At 44.0% G+C, this 21585-nt stretch overlaps 1 protein-coding gene across 1 annotated transcript in view; it reads left to right on the top strand.

The window, feature by feature from the left end:
* LOC126095525 (sodium channel protein Nach-like) overlaps window positions 1–21585 on the top strand; it is a 267631-nt gene that overhangs the window by 12913 nt on the left and 233133 nt on the right. Inside the window, exon 3 of the mRNA XM_049910308.1 lies at window positions 3194–3388. Coding sequence (XP_049766265.1) covers window positions 3194–3388 — 195 coding nt within the window. The remainder of the gene's footprint in view (window positions 1–3193; window positions 3389–21585) is intronic.

Here is a 21585-nt window from a genome sequence, read left to right as displayed (position 1 = left end):
CCTGGCTGAAAATGATTTACAGTTTCGTGGCGCCCTCCCTCGGTAACGTATTAATTCATTATGGTGTTGGCCCACCCTTAGCCCTGATGATAGGTTCCATTCTCGCAGGCATACTTTCAGTCAGGTGTTTGGAAGGTTTCTTGGAGAATGGCAATCCATTCTTCACGAAATTCTGCACTGAAGAGAGGTAACGATGTCATTCGGTGAGGCCTGGCATGAGGTCGGCGTTCCAAAACATCCCAAAGGTGTTCTATAGGAATCAGGTCAGGACTCTGTGCTGGCCAGTCCATCACAGCGATGTTGTTGTCGTGTAATCACTCCGCCACAGGCAGTGCATTATGAACAGGTGCTCGATCGTGTTGAAAGATGCAGACGTCATCCCCGATTTGCTCTTCAACAGTGAGAATCAAGAACGTGCTTAAAACATCAATGTAGGTCTGTGCTGTGATAGTACCACGCACAACAACAAAGGGTGCAAGCTCACAATAACAACACCGCCTCCGAATTTTACTGTTAGCACTACACACGCTGGCAGATGACGTTCACTGGGCATTCGCCATACCCATATCCTGCCACTGGATCGCCACATTGTATACCGTTATTCGTCACTCCACACAACGTTTCTCCACTGTTCAATCGTCCAACGTTTACACTCCTTACACCAAGCGAGGCGTCGTTTGGCATTTAACGGCGTGATGTGTGGCTTATGAGCAGCCTCTCGACCATGAAATCCAAGTTTTCTCACCTCCTGCCTAACTGTCATAGTACTTGCAGTGGATCATGATTCAGTTTGGAATTGGTATGTGATGCTATAGATATATGTCTGTCTATTACACATTACGATCCTCTTCAACTGTCGTCGGTCTCTTCTCAGTCAGCAGACAACGTCGGCCTCTACGCTTTTGTGCTGTACGTGTCCCTTCACGTTTCCACTTCACTATCACATGGGAAATAGTGAAGCTAAGAATGGTTAGGAATATAGAAATCTCGGATGCAGACGTATGACACAAATGACACCCAATCACGTGACCACATTCGAAATCCGTGAGTTCCGCGGAGCGCCCATTCTGCTCTCTCACCTTGTCTAATGACTACTGAGATCGCTGACATGGAGTACCTGGCAGTAGGTGGCAGTACAATGCACTCAATACAAAAAACGAATGTTTTTGGTGGTGTCCGGATACTTTTGATCACATAGTGTATGTTCCACGAAAGTCTGTTCAGAATTTTAAATTCATCAGCTAAATTAAGTACAGATGTTTGCCAGCGCGTCTCTTGATGTATGCCACGTAATACATAAGAGCTACATCAGATTATGTCGTACTGGATTGTAGAGCTCAAAATAATATAAATAAAATCCGCAAGGACATAGGTTTATCCTATGCGGTTGACCAACGATGATGATGTTTGTCTTTTGAAGCCGCCAGTGTCAGCACTTAAAAAGCAGAAAGAGGGTGATTTTTTGTAGCTGTTTTTGATGTCTATAGTTTAGTACTAAATCAAATGATTCTGCAGTAAGAGTTTAGGGAGCCTATTGTAAGAGAGTGCAATTGCAGCCCATTTTCTCCCGACTTGGTTTAGAATTGTAGCCATTGCTGATTGCTTATGTTACCTAAATTAGCTAAATATATACTAATACGTAGTCAATGAATATATGTGTGAATTAAAAGCCGTGCGGTTTTAGCCGAGCGGTCATGGACTGTGCGGCTGGTCCCGGCGGAGGTTCGAGCCCTCCCTCGGCCATGGGTGTGTGTGTTTGTTCTTAGGATAATTTAGGTTAAGTGGTGTATAAGCTTCGGGACTGATGACCTTAGCAGTTGAGTCTCATAAGATTTCACACACATTTGAACATTTGAACATTTCATGAATTAAAAAAGAAAAACGTACTCTCATCGCAATTTCGTGTTTCGTCCCTGAAAGTATTTGTGTGAATGTAAGGCTAGAGTGTTGTTCGTACCGTGTCCAGTAGCAAAACAAAGGGTTTAAAAAGCATAAAATTAAATTTAATTGAAAAATTAAAAAAACCCTGACACAAAAATACTCTAAAAACTTCAAGTGTTATGTATTGTCCCTTTAAGCTTAATACAAGTACTAATACTTTGAACCAAGCATCGTTGAGTCGGGGGACCGGTAAAATAAAAACAGATTACATCTAAAATGGTAAAGTATGAAATTTAAATACAAATAAGCTACCTAGGCAACGTAGTTCAGTATCGAAAAACAACAATATCAAACCGTTGAGTCTACGCCTTAAATAATGTGCTCCGAAAAAACTGCAATATAGACACAACCGTCAACGACGCCTGCCCTCATGGAAGTGCACGTTCGGGCAGCCGCATTTGGTCTGGCCTGGCGCACGCCGCATCCCACGCACCGCGCGACTCGCTCTCGCGGTGTAATGAGATTTGAGTAAGCGTGCTACCGTCAAACCACTGTAGCACATGTGCCTCATAAGATATATTAATGGGGGAAATAAATTCACTAGCTACTTTGAGGTGTGGGTGCAGGACTTTGCCAAAGAGAAGAATGAAAGTTATGCTGTTCTAGAATAAATAGCTGCTGTTAACTTCTTTTATTTATTTTTTTTTCTTTTTATTTACGTAGCGGTCTCCCAAAATGACGACGCACGGATCGAAATGTTACTGCTTATATTAGGAGCTCAAAGGGAAAAACGACCTTTTTTTACTTTTTAGAGGGTTTTTGTGTCAGGATTCTTTTAAATTTTTAATTTAAATTTTATTCCGTATGCCCTGTAGTCTTCCTGCAGCCGTGTTGTTAAAAATGGTTCAAATGGCTCTGAGCACTATGGGACTTAACTTCTGAGGTCATCACTCCTCTAGAACTTAGAACTACTTAAACCTAACTAACCTAAGGACATCACACACATCTATGCCCGAGGCAGGCTTCGAACCTGCGACCGTAGCGGTCGCGCGGTTCCAGACAGTATCGCCTAGAACCGCTTGGCCACTCCGGCCGGCCCAGCCGTGTTGTGAAACCTCTACGATACTTATCGATCACCCTGTATTTTGTGCCTGCAATGTGGCTGACTGTCACTAATTATTAAAGTACAATAAGGCTGTATTTTCAAAGTGAGCAAACGCTAGTTTTACTCTGTCCAGGCATGACTGGCATTAAGTCTGCAAGTACGTCATTGCTCTCACGGTGCTGACTGACATCGTCTGCTGCTTGTCAGGGCATTCTGGCTGGTGTGCGTGGCCGTATCGTGGGTGTGCGCCGTGCTGCTGGTGCAGGAGGCGTGGTACGCGTTCCGCTACAACCCCATCAACTTCGTGGTGCAGCCTGCCGAGCCTGGCTCCGCCACGTCGTTTCCCTCAGTAATCATCTGCCCAAGGGACAACAGGCCTGTCATAAAAAAATTTACGAAAAGGTATTACATCAGTCACTATTTCTAAAATAGCGTAAATCTTAATCAAGATACTACTTGTGTGAAATATTTGATCAAAATCATAAAATAAGACCAACAGAAATTGAGGTTCAATTTCTGAACTAAGTGTCATTAAAGTTACGAAACTCGGCAAAGTAACCACTAGGCATTTTACGTACATTAGAACCCAAACTTCATCTGATTTGTGTAAATTGATGCTATTCAGTACACACACACACACACACACACACACACACACACACACACACACACACACACACACCAAATGTTTATGTCAAATGCCATAGCCTAATCACTATACTTCATGATAGTTTGTTTATGCGAAGTCCTGTGCTGCCTAATCACCAGTAAATATCGCCTCTGTCTTTGTATATAATACAGAGGGAATGGGAAAGTAGAAACATTCTGGAGGTAGCTACATGTACACTTGGTTGACTGTGCACATTTACATACTTTCCAGCTACCACAAGGGGTATGCAGAGTTTAAATTGTGTATTTCTTTTTCCAATCAACATTTACAAGGGGTTTGCAGACACCTCTTTTTTCTAACAAATTGTCACACTGCAAAATTACTTCTGAATGCACCAGTCAACCACTTCCTTATACTGAAACAGAAGCACTTTTTACGAATGCATAGGCGGCCGTTGTGGCCGTGCAGTTCTACGCGCTTCAATCTGGAACCGCTTGACCGCTACGGTCGCAGGTTCGAATCCTGCCTCGGGCATGGATGTATGTGATGTCCTTAGGTTAGTTAGGTTTCAGTAGTTCTAAGTTCTAGGGGACTGATGACCTCAGATATTAAGTCCCATAGTGCTCCGAGCCATTTCAACCACGATTTCAAACGCATTGGACAACACGAATTTAATATACATCCTTCTTCATCGTCAACAGTTTTAGAATATTATCTGTTGTAAGCAGTAAGCTGTTACAATTTGAGTAAACATTTTAAATACCTCCACCACCCAGCAAAGTTTTGAGAGCTGTATCTGACTTAATAAAACAGAAATGACAGCGCATTGGATTTTGTGGTCCGTAATGCAGCGATCAATCTGTTTATTACACTGGAGCAGAATCACTTCAGTCTAACTGACACTTTTATACTTCTCATACACTTCAAAAGCAGTACAGTGCTCAGAATCTGTAAAGCAGTCCTTCAGACACTGCATATTTTCACATTCACTGCTGCAAAAAGCATTTAGATCGGTACCAAATCCAATGACTGTATATGTGAGCACTAAATATTCTCGCAAATTAAATGCAGAGACATTGAACATTAATATCTCATTTAGCTGCACTGAGTGAAATGACAATCTTACGCAGACATGTATAAATAATGGTTCATATTACTGTTTTTTCGAAACCAACTGTATCCCTGTTATTTACTCTTCCATGAAAGATCGTACTCCTGTTGCCACTGCTGAGAAAGTCGAGTACTACATCACTAATAGTTGCAAATCTTGACGCTTGATATATGTTTTAGTCCTTCAGTTAAGCCAGCACTACCGCTCCAGATTTGGTATTGAAGTTAACTTGCACTCAAGATTGTGTACCGCTCCCTGAAACGCCTGGTTAAACCGCAGGACAGAACAGGTAGTTGGAATTGTGGGAAGGGGCCAAAAATGAGCGTCTGTCAGAACACTCGAATACATGTAACTTTATTTAGTTGCCCAACCATTACAGCACAAATTTCCGAGCTTAACTACCGACTGAATATGTCACACAACCTTATGGCTTAAGGGCACAACGTCTTCAATTTTTAAAACGGCTGAAGGTCCATGATTTACAACACAACTACAACAATTTTTTACAAGGAAGAAAGCCCAAAACCTTATCTTTAAATAATTTTGAGAAAGGAGGCTGAAGGCTCAAACAATGCAAGACTTGACGAGTAAGAAACTTTCAGTTTTTATTTAAAACACAACTAATAGCATACCAATTCAAACCATCGGCTATGAGCCATTAAAATACACAATCAAACACCAATAAGAAAAGGCAGTACAGCCAGCGGCGCTCAGAAGTTTCCGGGGGTCGGTCTGCACTTGCAATCGTAACGTTCGCTTAGAGGAGACAGGTAGTCGGCCCAACTATATCCGATCCGCCGGCAACCCAACCAAGAGATAGTTAATGGACCCACCGACAAGACGACTTGCCTTCCACCCGACCAGTACACAAGGAACTCCAAAGCCAAAACGTAAAAGGAGTAGCCGCCCACAGCCAAGTATGCATAAGCTGTCAAAACTACACACACGTGTTGGGCAGCGACTACACGGTGAGGAAAGGACACTGCCTGAATTTCACGTCAGCTGCCAGGGCAGGTAACTGGTACGCTAACGGCCACAAGGCAGAAAATTCCGCTGGTGCACTTGGACTCCAAATAACCAAAATACAGTTAAACTCCACCGGATGGTGCCCAAACTTTTGCCAACTTGAACACTCGCTGTTGCCCACACGAATACCCCCAACAAAAATAGTTCAAATGGCTCTGAGCACTATGGGACTTAACATCTGAGGTCATCAGTTCCCTAGACTTAGAACTACTGAAACCTAACTAATCTAAGGACATCACACACATCCATGCGCGAGGCTGGATTCGAACCTGCGACCGTAGCGGTCGCGCGATTCCAGATTAAAGCGCCTAGAAACACTCGGCCACTCCGGCCCGTATACCCCCAACAGCCAACTACGAATACCAATGTCACAATATGAACAGACTAGCTTCGGAAATTAAATCACCACTCAACTTTGATGTCCTGGGTCGGTCAGCCACAAACCTCGTAGCAATCGGAACAGCTCCCACGCACTCTGACACTGCGTAGAGACCTCCGTCGGGCCCGGTCCACTGCGCCGCGCGGAAATTTCCTGGCTGATCCACAATAACCAACCGACTGTAGCACACCGGATAGCAGGAAACTATAAGCACCAGACCAAGGATAGCACAATGTGCGAATATCGATACACACCGCTGTTGTCACACGTAGAAAGAGGAAGAACCACGGCATAAACGCAATAACAGCGGGAAACCAAACACAGAGTAACAGTCAAGATTTAAACCAAGGTATAAGCCGTGGCCACTACGGCTCACTCTCCTACTACTCGAACGTCTAAAATCTTTCTGATCATATTGTGCTTCCACCGTCACACAAATGCTTGAAGTTCTCAAACACGGAAGTAGCAGAATCCCTGGTTTCTTGAATTATAAGAAATAAATAATAGACAAAATAGTTGGTAGTAGTAATACAGCACAACAGACTTAATTTCTTTCTAATTCGATGATGCACACACAGAGGACAGCAGCAGCAACAACACAAATAACTTACTTCTTCTAGTAGTTCCTGGTATATACAGGGTGTTACCAAAAGGTACGGCCAAACTTTCTGGAAAAATTCCTCACACACAAATAAAGAAAAGATGTTATGTGGATATGTGTCTGGAAACGCTTAATTTCCATGTTAGAGCTCATTTTAGTTTCGTCAGTATGTACAGTACTTCCTCGATTCACCGCCAATTGGCCCAATTGAAGGAAGGTAATGTTGACTTCGATGCTTGTGTTGACATGCGACTCATTCCTCTACAGTACTATCATCAAGCACATCAATACATCAACAGGTTAGTGTTCATCATAAACGTGGTTTTGCAGTCAGTGCAATGTTTACAAATGCGGAGTTGGCAGATGCCCATTTGATGTATGGATTAGCACGGGGCAATAGCCGTGGCGCGGTACGTATGTATCGAGACAGATTTCCTGAATGTAGGTGTCCCGACAGGAAGACGTTCGAAGCAATTGATCGGCATCTTAGGGAGCACGAAACATTCCAGCCTATGACTCGCGACTGGGGAAGACCTAGAACGACGAGGACACCTGCAATGAACGAGGCAATTCTTCGTGCAGTTGACGATAACCCTAATGTCAGCGTCAGAGAAGTTGCTGCTGTACAAGGTAATGTTGACCACGTCACTGCATGGCGAGTGCTATGGTAGAACCAGTTGTTTCCGTACCATGTACAGCGTGTGCAGCCACTATCAGCAGCTGATTGGCCTCCACGGGTACACTTCCGCGAATGGTTCATCCAACAATGTGTCAATCCTCATTTCAGTGCAAATGTTCTGTTTACGGATGAGGCTTCATTCCAATGTGATCAAATTGTAAATTTTCACAGTCAACATGTGTGGGCTGACTAGAATCCGCACGCAATTGTGCAATCACGTCATCAACACAGATTTTCTGTGAACGTTTGGGCAGGCATTGTTCGTGATGTCTTGATTGGGCCCCATGTTCTTCCACCTACGCTCAATGGAGCACGTTGTCATGATTTCATACGGGATACTCTACCTGTGCTGCTAGAACATGTGCCTTTACAAGTACGACACAACATGTGGTTCATGCACGATGGAGCTCCTGCACATTTCAGTCGAAGTGTTCGTACGCTTCTCAACAACAGATTCGGTGACCGATGGATTGGTAGAGGCGGACCAATTCCATGGCCTCCACGCTCTCCTGACCTCAACCCTCTTGACTTTCATTTATGGGGGCATTTGAAAGCTCTTGTCTACGCAACTCCGGTACCAAATGTAGAGACTCCTAGTGCTCGTATTGTGGACGGCTGTGATACAATATGCCATTCGCCAGGCATCAGCGCATCAGGGATTCCATGCGACGGAGGGTGGATGCATGTATCATCGCTAACGGAGGACATTTTGAACATTTCCTGTAACAAAGTATTTGAAGTCACGCTGGTACGTTCTGTTGCTGTGTGTTTCCATGTTATGAATAATGTGATTTGAAGAGAAGTAATAAAATGAGCTCTAACATGGAAAGTAAGCGTTTCCGGTCACATGTCCACATAACATGTTTTCTTTCTTTGTGTGTGAGGAATGTTTCCTGAAAGTTTGGCCGTACCTTTTTGTAACACCCTGTATACATACTCAACTGCTCACGCAGCAGCTGCTTCCGTCTCCTTCAGAAAGGTTCCGACAAGAAAAACTGCTTAGTGAGCAAGTCAGTACGTCTTGCAGTCTCCTGGTGTGTTGGAGCTCACCAACTTGACAAATCAGCACATGTTGTGGCCTGCTAAATACAACATCGTGATTTCTAACTCCTTCATCTGTATGCAGCGGCCGTTGTAGACCAGTTACATGTTTTATTTTGAGTATTCCTTTGGTATTTAGCCTGATGTCATTTTGCAGAAAGCGTGATAGTACAGCAAGGCGATTTCTTGCCATCTTCAGGCGTTCCTACCTTCATATGCTCTCCCATCCATCCACAGCCTCGACTCTTGTCGGAGACCTAGTGCGGGGATGGGGAAACTGCGTCAGAAGGGAACATTCCTACGCCTTCATTCACTCTGCCGCCAGCGTCGGATGAAGGTCTGTGCAGACGCAGCGAAAATCCGGCCTTTTTTTCTTCAGTTGCCATGACAACGACGAATTTCCACGTAGATTACCTCTGTGCTGTTTTGGTCATGACGAAGTTGGATCTCAATCCTTTCTTATTTGAAAACTCATTTCTCTATTTATTAGTTCACCATGTAGTCCAATATTTACAGCCTCTTTTAGAATACAGTCTCAGAAGGTACTGGACTGTTGCTAGAACTTGGTCCCCCCGTTATTCATAACGTGTCTGTGACAAAAGTAGTGCTCTTCCACAGTGGACTTTGTCAGCTGTTAGTTGTATGTGTAGCGTTTATTTTCAGTGCATCTCTCCTGTACTGTCAGGATAGTCTGGCGTACATGCATTTCTCACACTAGCAGGAGATGTGGCAGGCTCCTAGTTTCCGAAGTGCTATATCATCCTTAATTGATCTCAACATGGATTTCGTCTTGGCTGAATCAGGTGGTCCAGGATGTCTTGTAGGTCAGATTACGGACCTATCATACGCATATCGAAAAAAGCACGAAGGCTTGTAGGCTGTCAACTCCAGGGCCTCTTCTTCACATGCCCCAATAAACGTATTGGCCACCAGTGGTCATGGACAGCCCATCACCACTCTTGTAAGAAAATTAAACGCCTATAGCCGTTCTTGTGGTCTTATTTATTGTGTAGCCACCAGTTTTGGCACTTCAGTGCGCCATCTTCAGGCTGTAGACGATGCTGAAGGGATTATCGCGATCCATACAGGGTGGTTCATTGACAGTGAACGGGCTAAATATTTCACGACATAATCATCAAACGAAAAAACTACAAAGAACGAAACTCGTCTAGCTTGAAGGGGGAAACCAGATGGCGCTATGGTTGGCCCGCTAGATGGCGCTGCCATAGGTCAACTGCGTTTTTTTTTTAATAGGATTCCCCATTTTATTACATATTCGTGTAGCACGTAAAGAAATATGAATGTTTTAGTTGGACCACTATTCTTGTTTTGTGATAGATGGCGCTGTAATAGTCACAAACGTATAAGTACGTGGTATCACGTAACACTCCGCCAGTGCGGGCAGTATTTGCTTCGTGATACATTACCCGTGTTAAAATGGACTGTTTACCAGTTGCGGAGAAGGTCGATATAGTGTTGATGTATGGCTATCGTGATCAAAATCCCCAACGGTCGTGTGCTATGTATTAGAGTGCTGCAACACTCCATGTTTGACCGGTCACGGCTCGCCTGTTGACGGGGGGACCGAGCCGCTCGTGTCCGGCCCCATACGACTCGGCTCGGTCACGTACTCGCCCCATGTCTGATGTCCGGATTCCGGACACGCGGATAACCGAGCATGACCGGTCACCGCTGACGTCTTACCTCGCCTCGCCCCGGCTCGCTGCTCTGTACTGCCAACGCCTCTCTCTCTCTCTCTCTCTCTCTCTCTCTTTCTTTTAATACAAAAGTAACGTTTCCAAGAACGGGTACGTTACACAGCCGAATTCATAGAGCACTTTCTTTTATAATATTTACTCCCGTCTTCCTAAGGTCCGGGAATTTTGTTGTAAATAAAACATTGATCAGAAGAGACCAATCTGTGTTAATGTAATGAGATGTAAGCGTAAAATAGTGTACCTGATTATGCGAATCAGTCTATATATCAACTGTCGCAGCACATGTTTTATTAATAACTTCCGCAATAACAGAAGGCATTACACTGTTTCGTATTGCATCAGCTTGTTCTTTGACATGTCTGCTTATAGTAGAGGGATGTGGCGTGACATCTGCCACGTTAACTTTTCCATAATGCGCACCTAGATGTATTAATTCTTGGCCTAGTTCTCTGAAACCTTCACCGCAAACAGCATTAAAAGATCTCATATCTTTAGCACACATTGCAACACACTTTGCTGTAATACTATTTTTTATTACTGCCGGTATTCCAGAAGGAGCTGTATCTTTGTGAGGTTTCTTGCAACTGTGTTTCTTTAAAAGAGTGGTTCCCGACTGGAAACACAATAATGTGGAGCAGTTTATGCACGATACGTATCCAGTAGACGCACTGTTTTCGTCTACAACCACCAAAAATATGCTTCGTACTTGGCTTTTTAGACCTTCCCGTCTCTTCAATGTGTAAACATTGATTTCAATCTTACGTCTTACTGCACTGGTTTCCTCGCACTGCATGATTGCAGAGAGAGAGAGAGAGACACCACAAATGAGAAGCCCGTACTGGCTGCAGTCTCACACGGATAATGCCACGTGTAATGTGTTTGAAGTTGCGTGCTACGTATTCGGTCACGGCTTCTGTGCTCGGTCATAAGAACTAGTGCGGGCAGCCTATCCAGTTAGGGTGTGCTCGCCCCATCTCGTATTTTGTGCTCGCTTACTCGGTCATGCAGGACTCTACTATGTATGCTGCTCGATATCCTGAATGACATCATCCAAGTGTCCGGACCGTTCGCCGGAAAGTTACGTTATTTAAGGAAACAGGAAGTGTTCAGACCCATGTGAAACGTAAACCACGACCTGCAACAGATAATGATGTCCTAGTAGGTGTTTTAGCTGCTGTCGCGGCTACTCCGCACATCAGTGGCAGACAAATTGCGCGAGAATCGGGAATCTCAAAAACGTCGGTGTTGAGAATGCTACAACATCGATTGCACCAGTACCATATCTCTATGCACCAGTAATTGTATGGCGACGACTTTGAACGTCGTGTACAGTTCTGCCACTGGGCACAAGAGAAATTACGGGACGATGACAGATTTTTTGCACGCGTTCTATTTAGCGACGAAGCGTTATTCATCAACAGCGGTAAAGTAAACCAGCATAATATGCACTATTGGGCAACGGAAAATCCACGATGGCTGCGACAAGTGGAATATCAGCGACCTGGGGTTAATGTACGGTGCGGCACTATGGGAGGAAGGATAATTGGCCCCCACATTATTTGATGGCAATCTAAATGGTGCAATGTATGCTGATATCCTACGTAAAGTTGTACCGATGTTACTACAAGATGTTTCACTGCATAACAGAATGGCGATGTACTTCCAACATGATGGATATCCGGCACATAGCTCGCGTGCGGTTGAAGCGGTATTGAATACCATATTTCATGACACGTGGATTGGTCGTCGAAGCAACATACCATGGCCCGCACGTTCACCGGATCTGATGTCCCCGGATTTCTTTCTGTGGGGAATGTTGAAGGATATTTGCTATCGTGATCCACTGACAACGCCTGACAACATGCGTCAGCGCATTGTCAATGCATGTGCGAACATTACGGAAGGCGAACTACTCGCTGTTGAGAGGAATGTTGTTACATGTATTGCTAAATGCATTGAGGTTGACGGACATCATTCTTAGCATTTATTGCAGTAATGTGGTATTCACAGGTAATCGCACTGTAACAGCATGCGTTCTCAGAAATGGTAAGTTCACAAAGGTACATGTAACACATTGGAACAACCGAAACAAAATGTTCAAACGTACCTACGTACTGTATTTTAATTTAAAAAACCTACCTGTTACCAACTGTTCATCCAAAATTGTGAGCCATATGTTTGTGACTATTACAGCGCCATCTATCACAAAGCGAAAAATGTGGTCCAACTAAAAGATTCATATTCCCTTACGTGCTATACGAATATGTAATAAAAATGGTGGTTCCTATTTTTAAAAAACGCAGTTGATATCCGTTTGACCTATGGTAGCGCCATCTAGCGGGCCAACCATAGCACCATCTGGTTTCCCCCTTCAAGCTAGACATGTTTCGTTCTTTGTAGTTTTTTCGTTTGACGCTTATTTCGTGAGATATTTGGCCCGGTCACGATCAATGGACCACCCTGTATACATTCCATCAGTGGCCAACACAACTGGTTTGCGCATACTATCTATAACTGTGGAGTCAGAACTCCAACAATCAACTGCCAACTGACTGGAGACACATTCAATATACAACATTCAAAAACATGTGTCGCTGATCTGTATTTCGAATGTTTCTCCAGTCATTTGGCAGTTGATGGTTGAAGTGGTGACACCACAGTTACAGATACTCTGCGTATACCAGTTACTATGGCCAGTGATGCAGTGTATATATGAAGCGTGATAACCCCGTCAGAATCAACCACGGCCTGAATATGGCTCATTGAAGAGCCGAAACTGGTAGCTATGTGATAAATAAGGTCATAAGGAAGGCTGTAAGGGGTCCATTTTCTTACAATGGTGAACGGCTGTGGCCCCCAAGACCTCCAGTCAAAGGGATGGACATACAATACATCACCACTCTGTCTGTTCATTCATAGTAATTCCCATCAAAGAATTGGTAGACTGAAGTAAGCACGAATTAAAACAGTTTTACGATATTGCAGCTTGCTGCAGATGAAAAGAAGATCCGCAATTTGTTCTATAAATGAAATAAATGGTGCAGCTCCTTTATAAGTTGTATTAGAAAGTACCTTTTTTTATTTCTTGATGGTGACTAGTTTCGGACGCCTATGTGCATTTTCAAACCTCGCGTCGAAGATAAAATGTTTGCTGACTAAACAATATACGTATTGCACGCCCAGCTAGCTACGCGAGAAGGCGAGCCGGTCCCCAGCACGAATCCGCCCAGCGGATTAGTGTGTCGGCCAGTCTGTGGATGGTTTTCAAGTCGGTTTTCCGTCTGCCTTGGCGAGTGCGGGCTGGTTCCCTTATTCCGCCTCAGTTACACTATGTCGGCGACTAATGCGCAAACACTGTCTCCACGTACGAGTTCACCGTAATTGCTCTACCACGCAGACATTGGGGCTACACTCGACTGGTATGAGACGTTCCCGGGGGGTCCACTGGGAGCCGAACTGCACTATAACTGTGTGTTCGGTGTGCGGAGGCGGTGTGGTGGGTGGACTGCTGTGACCTGTTGTGGGATTGTGGGCCACTGCGGGCTACGGTGGGACGAAGCCTCTCCATCGTTTCTAGGTCGCCAGTGCAATACACAATACACACACAAACAATACATTCATTTTTCTTTCATTAACTTAATATAGTCTTGAAAACCCTACAATGTCAAAGGTTTGTTTTTATGCGAAAACCATTCATTGGTCTCCAGTGAGTCGATTTACAACAAAGTGTCATGACATGTCGTTATCTGCAGGAGACACTACAGTTTCGTGAGCTGCACTCAATACTGTCATGCATTACACATAATTTGCACCCTGACCCCAAAATGTTACACGTCTTTACAACAGCTCAGAATCAAAAAGAGCGAGAGCACCCCGTTCCAAAAATAAATTAACGTGCCAGTTTACAATAAGACCGTTTCCCAAGTAGATCATCTCAACAATAACACATTATTTAATATTGACTCCTCTAATGGAGAAAAGAAGCGTCTTACTTTCATATAGAACATAGTACAACAGTTTCACATACAGTGACCAGAAATTACATTTGATTATAATTACTTAAAATCACAACTTACGGCACTGCACACAATTACTAAACAACCAGCTTACAGTAAATCACCGGTAGACAAGCCATTTGCAACAGAGCATTATTTAGCCACATAATAAGAAGTTTAATCTGCTAAAAGAAAGGTTCAAATGGCTCTGAGCACTATGGGACTTAACATCTATGGTCATCAGTCTAAAAGAAAGGATTTACTACTTATATTATATACTGTAAAGTTCTTTAAATAATTCAGTTTTTACTCATCTAGATTTTGTCAATCGACAGTTTGTCGTAACCTAATTACGTTTCAATGCAGCAGTTTGCTCTCCACCAGTTTGCACTGAGAATCTAACATGAGTTCTATAAAAAAAGTTTAATCCTTAAAAAGGAAGGATTTGTTATCTTTATGACATAATTTAAAACTTTTAAGATATCCAATTTGCTCCTTTCTTACAGTATTCGCCAATCGATGGTGCTTGTTGTTACAATATTGGATGTGCTGTCACTTGGCTGCGCTATGCATTTAAAAAAAGGAACTGTACATTTTGCTCGTTAGAACACAGTAAGTAAAATTAAGCATATCTGTGATAAATGGCTTGTCTGTGCGTGATTTACTGCGTGCTGATTATTTGTTTGCACATTTTTATCTTTGTGATTCACACTGCGCGTTCTGACATTATTATTAAATGCAGTTTTTGGTCTCTGTATGTAGAACTGTTTTGGTATGTTCTGTACGAAATAACACATTTCTTGTATCCACTGAGGACTGAATACAGACCATTGGATTACTGATGACGTGAGGCTGGCCAGACTGGCCTAGCGGTTCTAGGCGCTACAGCCTGGAACCGCGCGACCGCTACGGCCGCAGGTTCGAATCCGGCCTCGGGCATGGATTTGTGTGATGTCCTTAGGTTAGTTAGGTTTAAGTAGTTTCTAAGTTCTATGGGACTGATGACCTCAGAAGTTAAGTCCCATATTGCTCAGAGCCATTTGAACCATTTTTTTGTTGAGATGATCTGCTTAGCGGGCAGTATTCTTGTAAATTGGCAGGTTAATTTATTTGTTTTGGAGTGTGGGCTGCCGCATTTTCTGGTTTTGAATTATAGTGGAGACATGCAATTTTGTTTCTTTCTTTATTGTAATTTCATGTCCCTGCCCCATATGGGCAGGGGAGGGCTGGCAGTGTCACTGTCAGTCGCTCTTCAGCCGAGTGGCTTTGCAAAAAATGTAAAAAGAGGAACTCATACATAAAAAAGGAGAAAATAAGGGGGACATGAAAACACAGTAAATGGAGATAATGGAAGTTAAAATGTACACTAATACCGGGACTGGGGGACAGTTAAACAGTCGACATAATGTTAAAAGAACACAGCTGGCAATTCGTGGGGAACTTATAATACACTGGAGTCAAATACAAGTTAAAAGTCGGCCATAGTATAAAAAAACACGCAGAGCAAGACACTTAAAAAACCAGTGTAAATGACACTTAAAAAACTACTGTAAACGACACAGTACACACAAAGAATTAAAATCACTGGTAGAGACCTGCCGAGGGATGGGTTGCGGGAGAGGAGGGAAGGAGGAAGGTGGTGTGGGGGTGGGACTTGGGGGGGGGGGGGAAGGAAGAGGAAAAAGAAGGAGGCAGGTGGCGCACCAAGAGGCAGGAGATGGCCAGGGCAGGAAATGAAGAGGGGATGCAGGAGGGAGCACAGAGACACAAAAGGGGGACACAGAAAAATAAGGGGGGGGGGGGGGTAGGAGTGAGGAAAACCGCCCAGACGAAGGAGAGGGGAGAGGGAGCCCTGAGGAATAGTGCAAAGGAAGGAAGGTGGGGTTAGAGTTGGTAGGAGGGGTACATGTCATCAGGTCAAAGCTCAGCATCCAGGGGGGGGGGGGGGGTGCTGGATGTTGCAGTTCGAAAGGAGGTGGAGGGTGTGGAGATGGAGAGACGGCAGGACACTACGGTAAAGGCGCGGTAATGGGCTGGAGCAGAGTGGAAGGGGGACACCAGGGGGTGGGGGGATCGAGTTGGCAGATGATGTGCAGGGTGTAGGTGTGTTCGAGGAAAAGAAGATGGTATGGCAAGGGGATGAGGTTGTAGATGATGCACATGGGGCACAGAAGGCAGATACGGAAGGCGAGGCAGGCTGCATGGCGTTCCAGTATGTGGAGGGCCTTATAGAATCTGGGAGGGGCGGAAATCCAAGTGACACTGGCATAGCAAAGGATGTGGTGAATCAAGGATTTGTAGGTGTGAAGGATGGTGGAAGGACACAGTCTCCTTGTCTGGCCAGACAGGCGTCTCAGGAGGCAGAATTTATTGGGGGCTTTGTTTGGGATCATAAGGAGTTGGGGAGTCCAGGTGAGGTGATAGTCAAGGATAAGGCCAAGGTATGTCAGGATAGGAGTGAAAAGCTTAAGTAGAAATCACTGGAGACGGAAGGAGTGGGTGGTGCGGCCTATGATGATTGCCTTGGTCTTGGAGGGGTTGCACTAAGTAGTGAACTGGTCATGGTGGGTTTGGAGGGTACGTTGAAGGGTGGGATAGAGTACCAGGAAAGTGGTGTCATCAGAAAATTCGAGGAGATAAACAGGTGCGGATGGTTTGGGTACATCGGCAGTAAGACATGCAACTTGTTAGGGACTGGCCATACGTTAAGTGTAACTACTGAGCATAGCTCATGAAACTGTTGCTTTTGTGCAGGTAACACCATATCATGATGTAACAAAAAAAAGGGTTTTCAAGCCTACAGTAAGTTAATGAGAGAAAAAAGAACGTATTGTTCAGTCAACAAACCTCTATGTTCGAAGCGCCCTGCTGTCAGCGGCCTCTAGGATTTTTCTGGTAACCACTGGTATCTCAGTACACCTTTTTTCCAATGTCTGTCCTTTATGGTCTGTTTATTGTTGCCTCTCTGATCTTCGTTAAAAGGAAAAGTTTGTACACACACTTCCTCCTGTGTTGTCAAACTTATAATACGCTATGCAGCTGCCAAGGCAACTCAAAAACCTAAATAATCACGACAAATTTGTGTAATTTAGATGTATATTAGTGTAATATAATTGTACTGCAAATATGTGTGCCTCATTTGTATAAAATCGTCATGCCTAGTTTTCTTTGCTGGATGGTTTGAAAACGGACGTGAATGTCCGAAACTAGTCACCATCAAGAATTAAAAAATATGCTTCCTAAAAAAACTTATGTACAATCATTTATTTCAAACAGTTGTGTTTGCGCTGGCACAATCTTTCCTCTTTTGAGGCTTACGGAGTCTCCTATGGATACTCTTGTAAAGAGATAGACCACCACATAGAGGCTCATCCTGAGGTCTTTTTAGCCCATTCGGAGGTTCTGAAAGTGCTGCATGAAACGTGCAGAATTTCTTATGTTATATATATATATGTCTTATATTATATTCTACAAGCAGCACTTTACCATCCCTCACCCCTACCCTGCTGGCCCTCTCCCTCCCACCTAAGCCTCCTCCTTTGCTCAGTCGCCCAGATTGCTTCTTCCAACATACACAGTTGCTTGTAGTCTGGCCTCCGCAGCCAAAGACAGTGGTCATATATGTGTGAGTTGTTTTTGTGTAAATGTATGTTTGCATGTTGTGTACTTCAAAAGATGGCCTTTTGGCAGAAAGCGTACTTGTATGTCAGTCTTCTTGTTGTACTTGTCTGCGACACAGCATCTCCACTATATGGTAAAGAATCAATTAACAATGAATTGTTTTAGCCCACTTTACCTGTGGTTGTATTTTGTGTTTTTGTCTCTTTTAATCAAACCATTCTCATAGATATTTTAGTAGGGCACTATAGGCCTGAATGTCATTGGCAACATCATCATCAAGGCTCTAAAACTGTGATTTACATAAAAAATGAGTTGTTCTTCGAAAAATGTCGTGTCATGAAACCTACATTTTATACCTTACAAAAAAAGTATCATATCCCACAGAATTACTGATTATCGTTCCTCGTTGTGAACAAAAACTCTGTACTGGTGAGGGTGGGGGTGGATGGTGCACAAGTGCTCCCTCTTGCCCTCAACACCTCAACCCATTATGGCCACCTATGCCCACAGGAACAGGATATTAATATATACACACATCAATAAAAAGTTTTGCATCACCTCGGTTCCGAAAGTTCCGGAACCTGTACAGAAATTTGAATAGAGGTCAACATAAATATCATTTCCACGCATTGCATGTTGTACCACAATACAACGAGACCTTCAGAGGTGGTGGTCCATATTTCTGTACACACCAGTACCTCTAATAACCCGTACCACGTCCTCTTGCACTGATGCATGCCTGTTCGTGGCATCCTATCCACAAGTTCATCAAGGCATTGTTGGTCCAGATTGTCCCACTCCTCAACGGCTTTTCGGTGGAGATCCCTCAGAGCGGTTGCTGGGTCACATCGTCCATAAACAGCCCTTTTCAATCTAACCCAGGCATGTTCGATAGTGTTCATGTCTGGAGAATATGTTGGCCACTGTAGTCGAGCGATGTCGTTATCCTGAAGGACGTCATTCACAAGATGTGCACGATGGAGGCGCGAATTGTACTCCATGAAGAGGAAGGCCTCTCCTATATGCTGCCGATATGGCTGCGCTATCGGTCGGAGGACGGAATTTACGTATCGCACAGCCGTTATGGTTCCTTTCGTGACCACCAGCGGCGGACATCGGCGCCACATAATGCCACCCCAAAACACCAGGAAAACTTCACTGTGCTGTACTCGCTGGGCAGTGTGTCTAAGGCTTTCAGCCTGGTCAGGTTGCCTCCAAATACGTCTCCGATGATTGTCTCGTTGAAGGCATATGCGAAACTCATCGGTGAGCGGTCCATTCGGCATGTTGCTGGGCCCATCTGTACCGCGCTGCATAGTGTCGTGGTTTCAAAGATGGAACTCTCCATGGACGTCGGGAGTGAAGTTGCGCATCATGCAGCCTACTGTGGACAGTTTGAGTCGTAACACGATGTCCTGCGGCTGCACGAAAACCGTTATTCAACTTGGTGGCGTTGCTGCAGGGTTCCTCCGAGCCATAATCCGTAGGTAGCCGTCATCCACTGCAGTAGTAGCCCTTGGGAGGCCTGAGCGAGGCGTGTCATCGACAGTTCCTGTCTCTCTGTATCTCCTCCATGTCTGAACAACATCTCTTTGTTTCACTCCGAGACGCCTACACACTTCCCTTGTTGAGAGCCCTTCCTGGCACAAAGTAACAACGCGGACGCGATCGAACTGCGATATTGACCGTCTAGGCATGGTTGAACTACAGACAACACAAGCCGTGTACCTCATTCCCGGTGGAATGACTGGAACAGATCGGCAGTCGGACCCCCTCCGTCTAATAGGTGCTGCTCATCCGTGGTTGTTTATATCTTTGGGTGGCTTTAGTGACATCTCTGAAAAGTCAAGGGACTGTGTCTGTGATACAATATCCACAGTCAACGTCTATCTTCCGGAGATCTGGGGACCAGGGAGATGCAAAACTTTCTTTGATGTTTGTATTTTTAAGATATATTTCTTAAACTGCTGTGACAAAATATGTTATAATATACAAAGGTCATCTGTAGAAATAGCTTCAAATTTCTCAGTTCATGTCATGTTATGATGAGCTTATGTTTCTTATATGATGAAGAAGTTCAACTTTATCACGATTGTTCCGCTTCGTGTTGCCCAATCTACCGTTCTATCTCTGATGACTGTTGCCATTGTGTGTGTAGTTATTCGACAGCACAGTTTCTTTCCTCTTTTCGGAAACTTTCATTCAGAATAAACGCAAAGGAAAAATTTTTAAGATGAAAGTATTGGACCAACTGTTCCTTCTCTGATTAACACCCCTACTGTAAATGAGTGAAGTAAGTAATATCTTCCCAGAAATATTCAAATATAGAGCATGTGTGAGTGCGATGTAACAGGTGTGACGCATCAGTGAGAAACATGATGTGCTGAGTGACACATTAATTTTTGTTTTTACGCGTTTCACAGAACGCATCAACAAGTGCTTGCGGCAGCGCTCAAGGAGTCCGCCTGTTTAGCTGGGTGGTAACGTGCTTGCCTCCTATGCACTGGGCCCGGGTTCGATTCCCTGCCATGTTGGAGATTTTCTCCGCTCGAGGACTGGATGTTGTGCTGTCCTCATCATCGTTTCATTCTCATCGTCGGTCGCAAGTCGCCCAACGTGGGCGCCGACTGAAATAAGACTTGCACTTGGTGGCCGAACCCGACTGGGGCATCCCGGCAAACAGTGCCATACGATCATTCCATTTCAGCGCTCAGGGAGTCATATAAATTGCCCATTTGTGTGTACGGAAGAGAAACGTGGAAAAATACGAGAAACAACTGGCTGTATTTGAAAAGTGTTGCTACAGAACGATGTTAAAAACGAGTTAGACACTGAAACTACTTAATAGAAAAGCACAGGGGCCACACCGAATGTAATGAGCAAAACTTTTCAGTTTTTTTTACTTTTTACTTTTTCGAGAAACTTAGTAAATCATCTCAATAGAAATAGTGTAAATCACTTTCCAGCATAGTCTTTATTACTTTGCACACAATTTCCCCATCATTCTCCAAAATTTAAAACACCCCTACACTAGAATTCCATTCCAGCTTCCCGAAGACACCGACACATTGCTTGCCAAACATCCTTTATCATCTCGCATTGTTGACCTCACTTCTGTTCCTTAACAGAACTGAAAAGGCAGTAGTCGGAGGGTTTCTCACCCAAATCTTCTGGCCTTCTCCGCAGTGGCACGAGCAGTGTTGCAAGTAATGCTGTATTCCTAACGAAAACAGTGGGAACGGGGTGGGGGCTCATCTCAAGAGGATTCCATAAGTTGGAACATCACGCAGTCTGCTGCACATGTAGATTAGCCTTCTTGCAATGAATGTCCTCGTCATGCATATGTGTTCTGATCCACACTTAGCTGTAATCCTCGGGGTTCCATAGATGCGGCGGAGACCCCACAACTGAAATAGAGAGGAGAGATTGCAACCAGAAAGCGGATCCAACAATGTTTCTAACTAAGTCCATGGTGCTGCTGCCTCTTTAACAGTCTAATGTGCGAACAGAGAGTTTCTCATCAGAAACAATTCCAGTTTCAGGATTTGAAGAAAATAAATACCGACAGCCGTGATTTTACTGATTATCTTATTTGACTACAAGTTTCCGTGCCTCATTGGCACCATCTTCAGCCTCATGAATGAACGGACACAACCAAACTTACAATAGACAAACGTGATATGCAACACCAGTTGTCACTATTTAAAATAAATTAACCATATATATATATATATATATATATATATATATATATATATATATAGGTTAGTAAAAGGTATGAGAAGAGAGATCAAAGATATCGAGACGGTAAGGTAAAA

The sequence above is a fragment of the Schistocerca cancellata genome, chromosome 8 (assembly GCF_023864275.1).
Source record: "Schistocerca cancellata isolate TAMUIC-IGC-003103 chromosome 8, iqSchCanc2.1, whole genome shotgun sequence".
Taxonomy (NCBI): Eukaryota; Metazoa; Arthropoda; class Insecta; order Orthoptera; family Acrididae; genus Schistocerca; species Schistocerca cancellata.
Note: the sequence above shows the minus strand (reverse complement) of the source record. Positions and strands in the feature narration are given on the sequence as shown.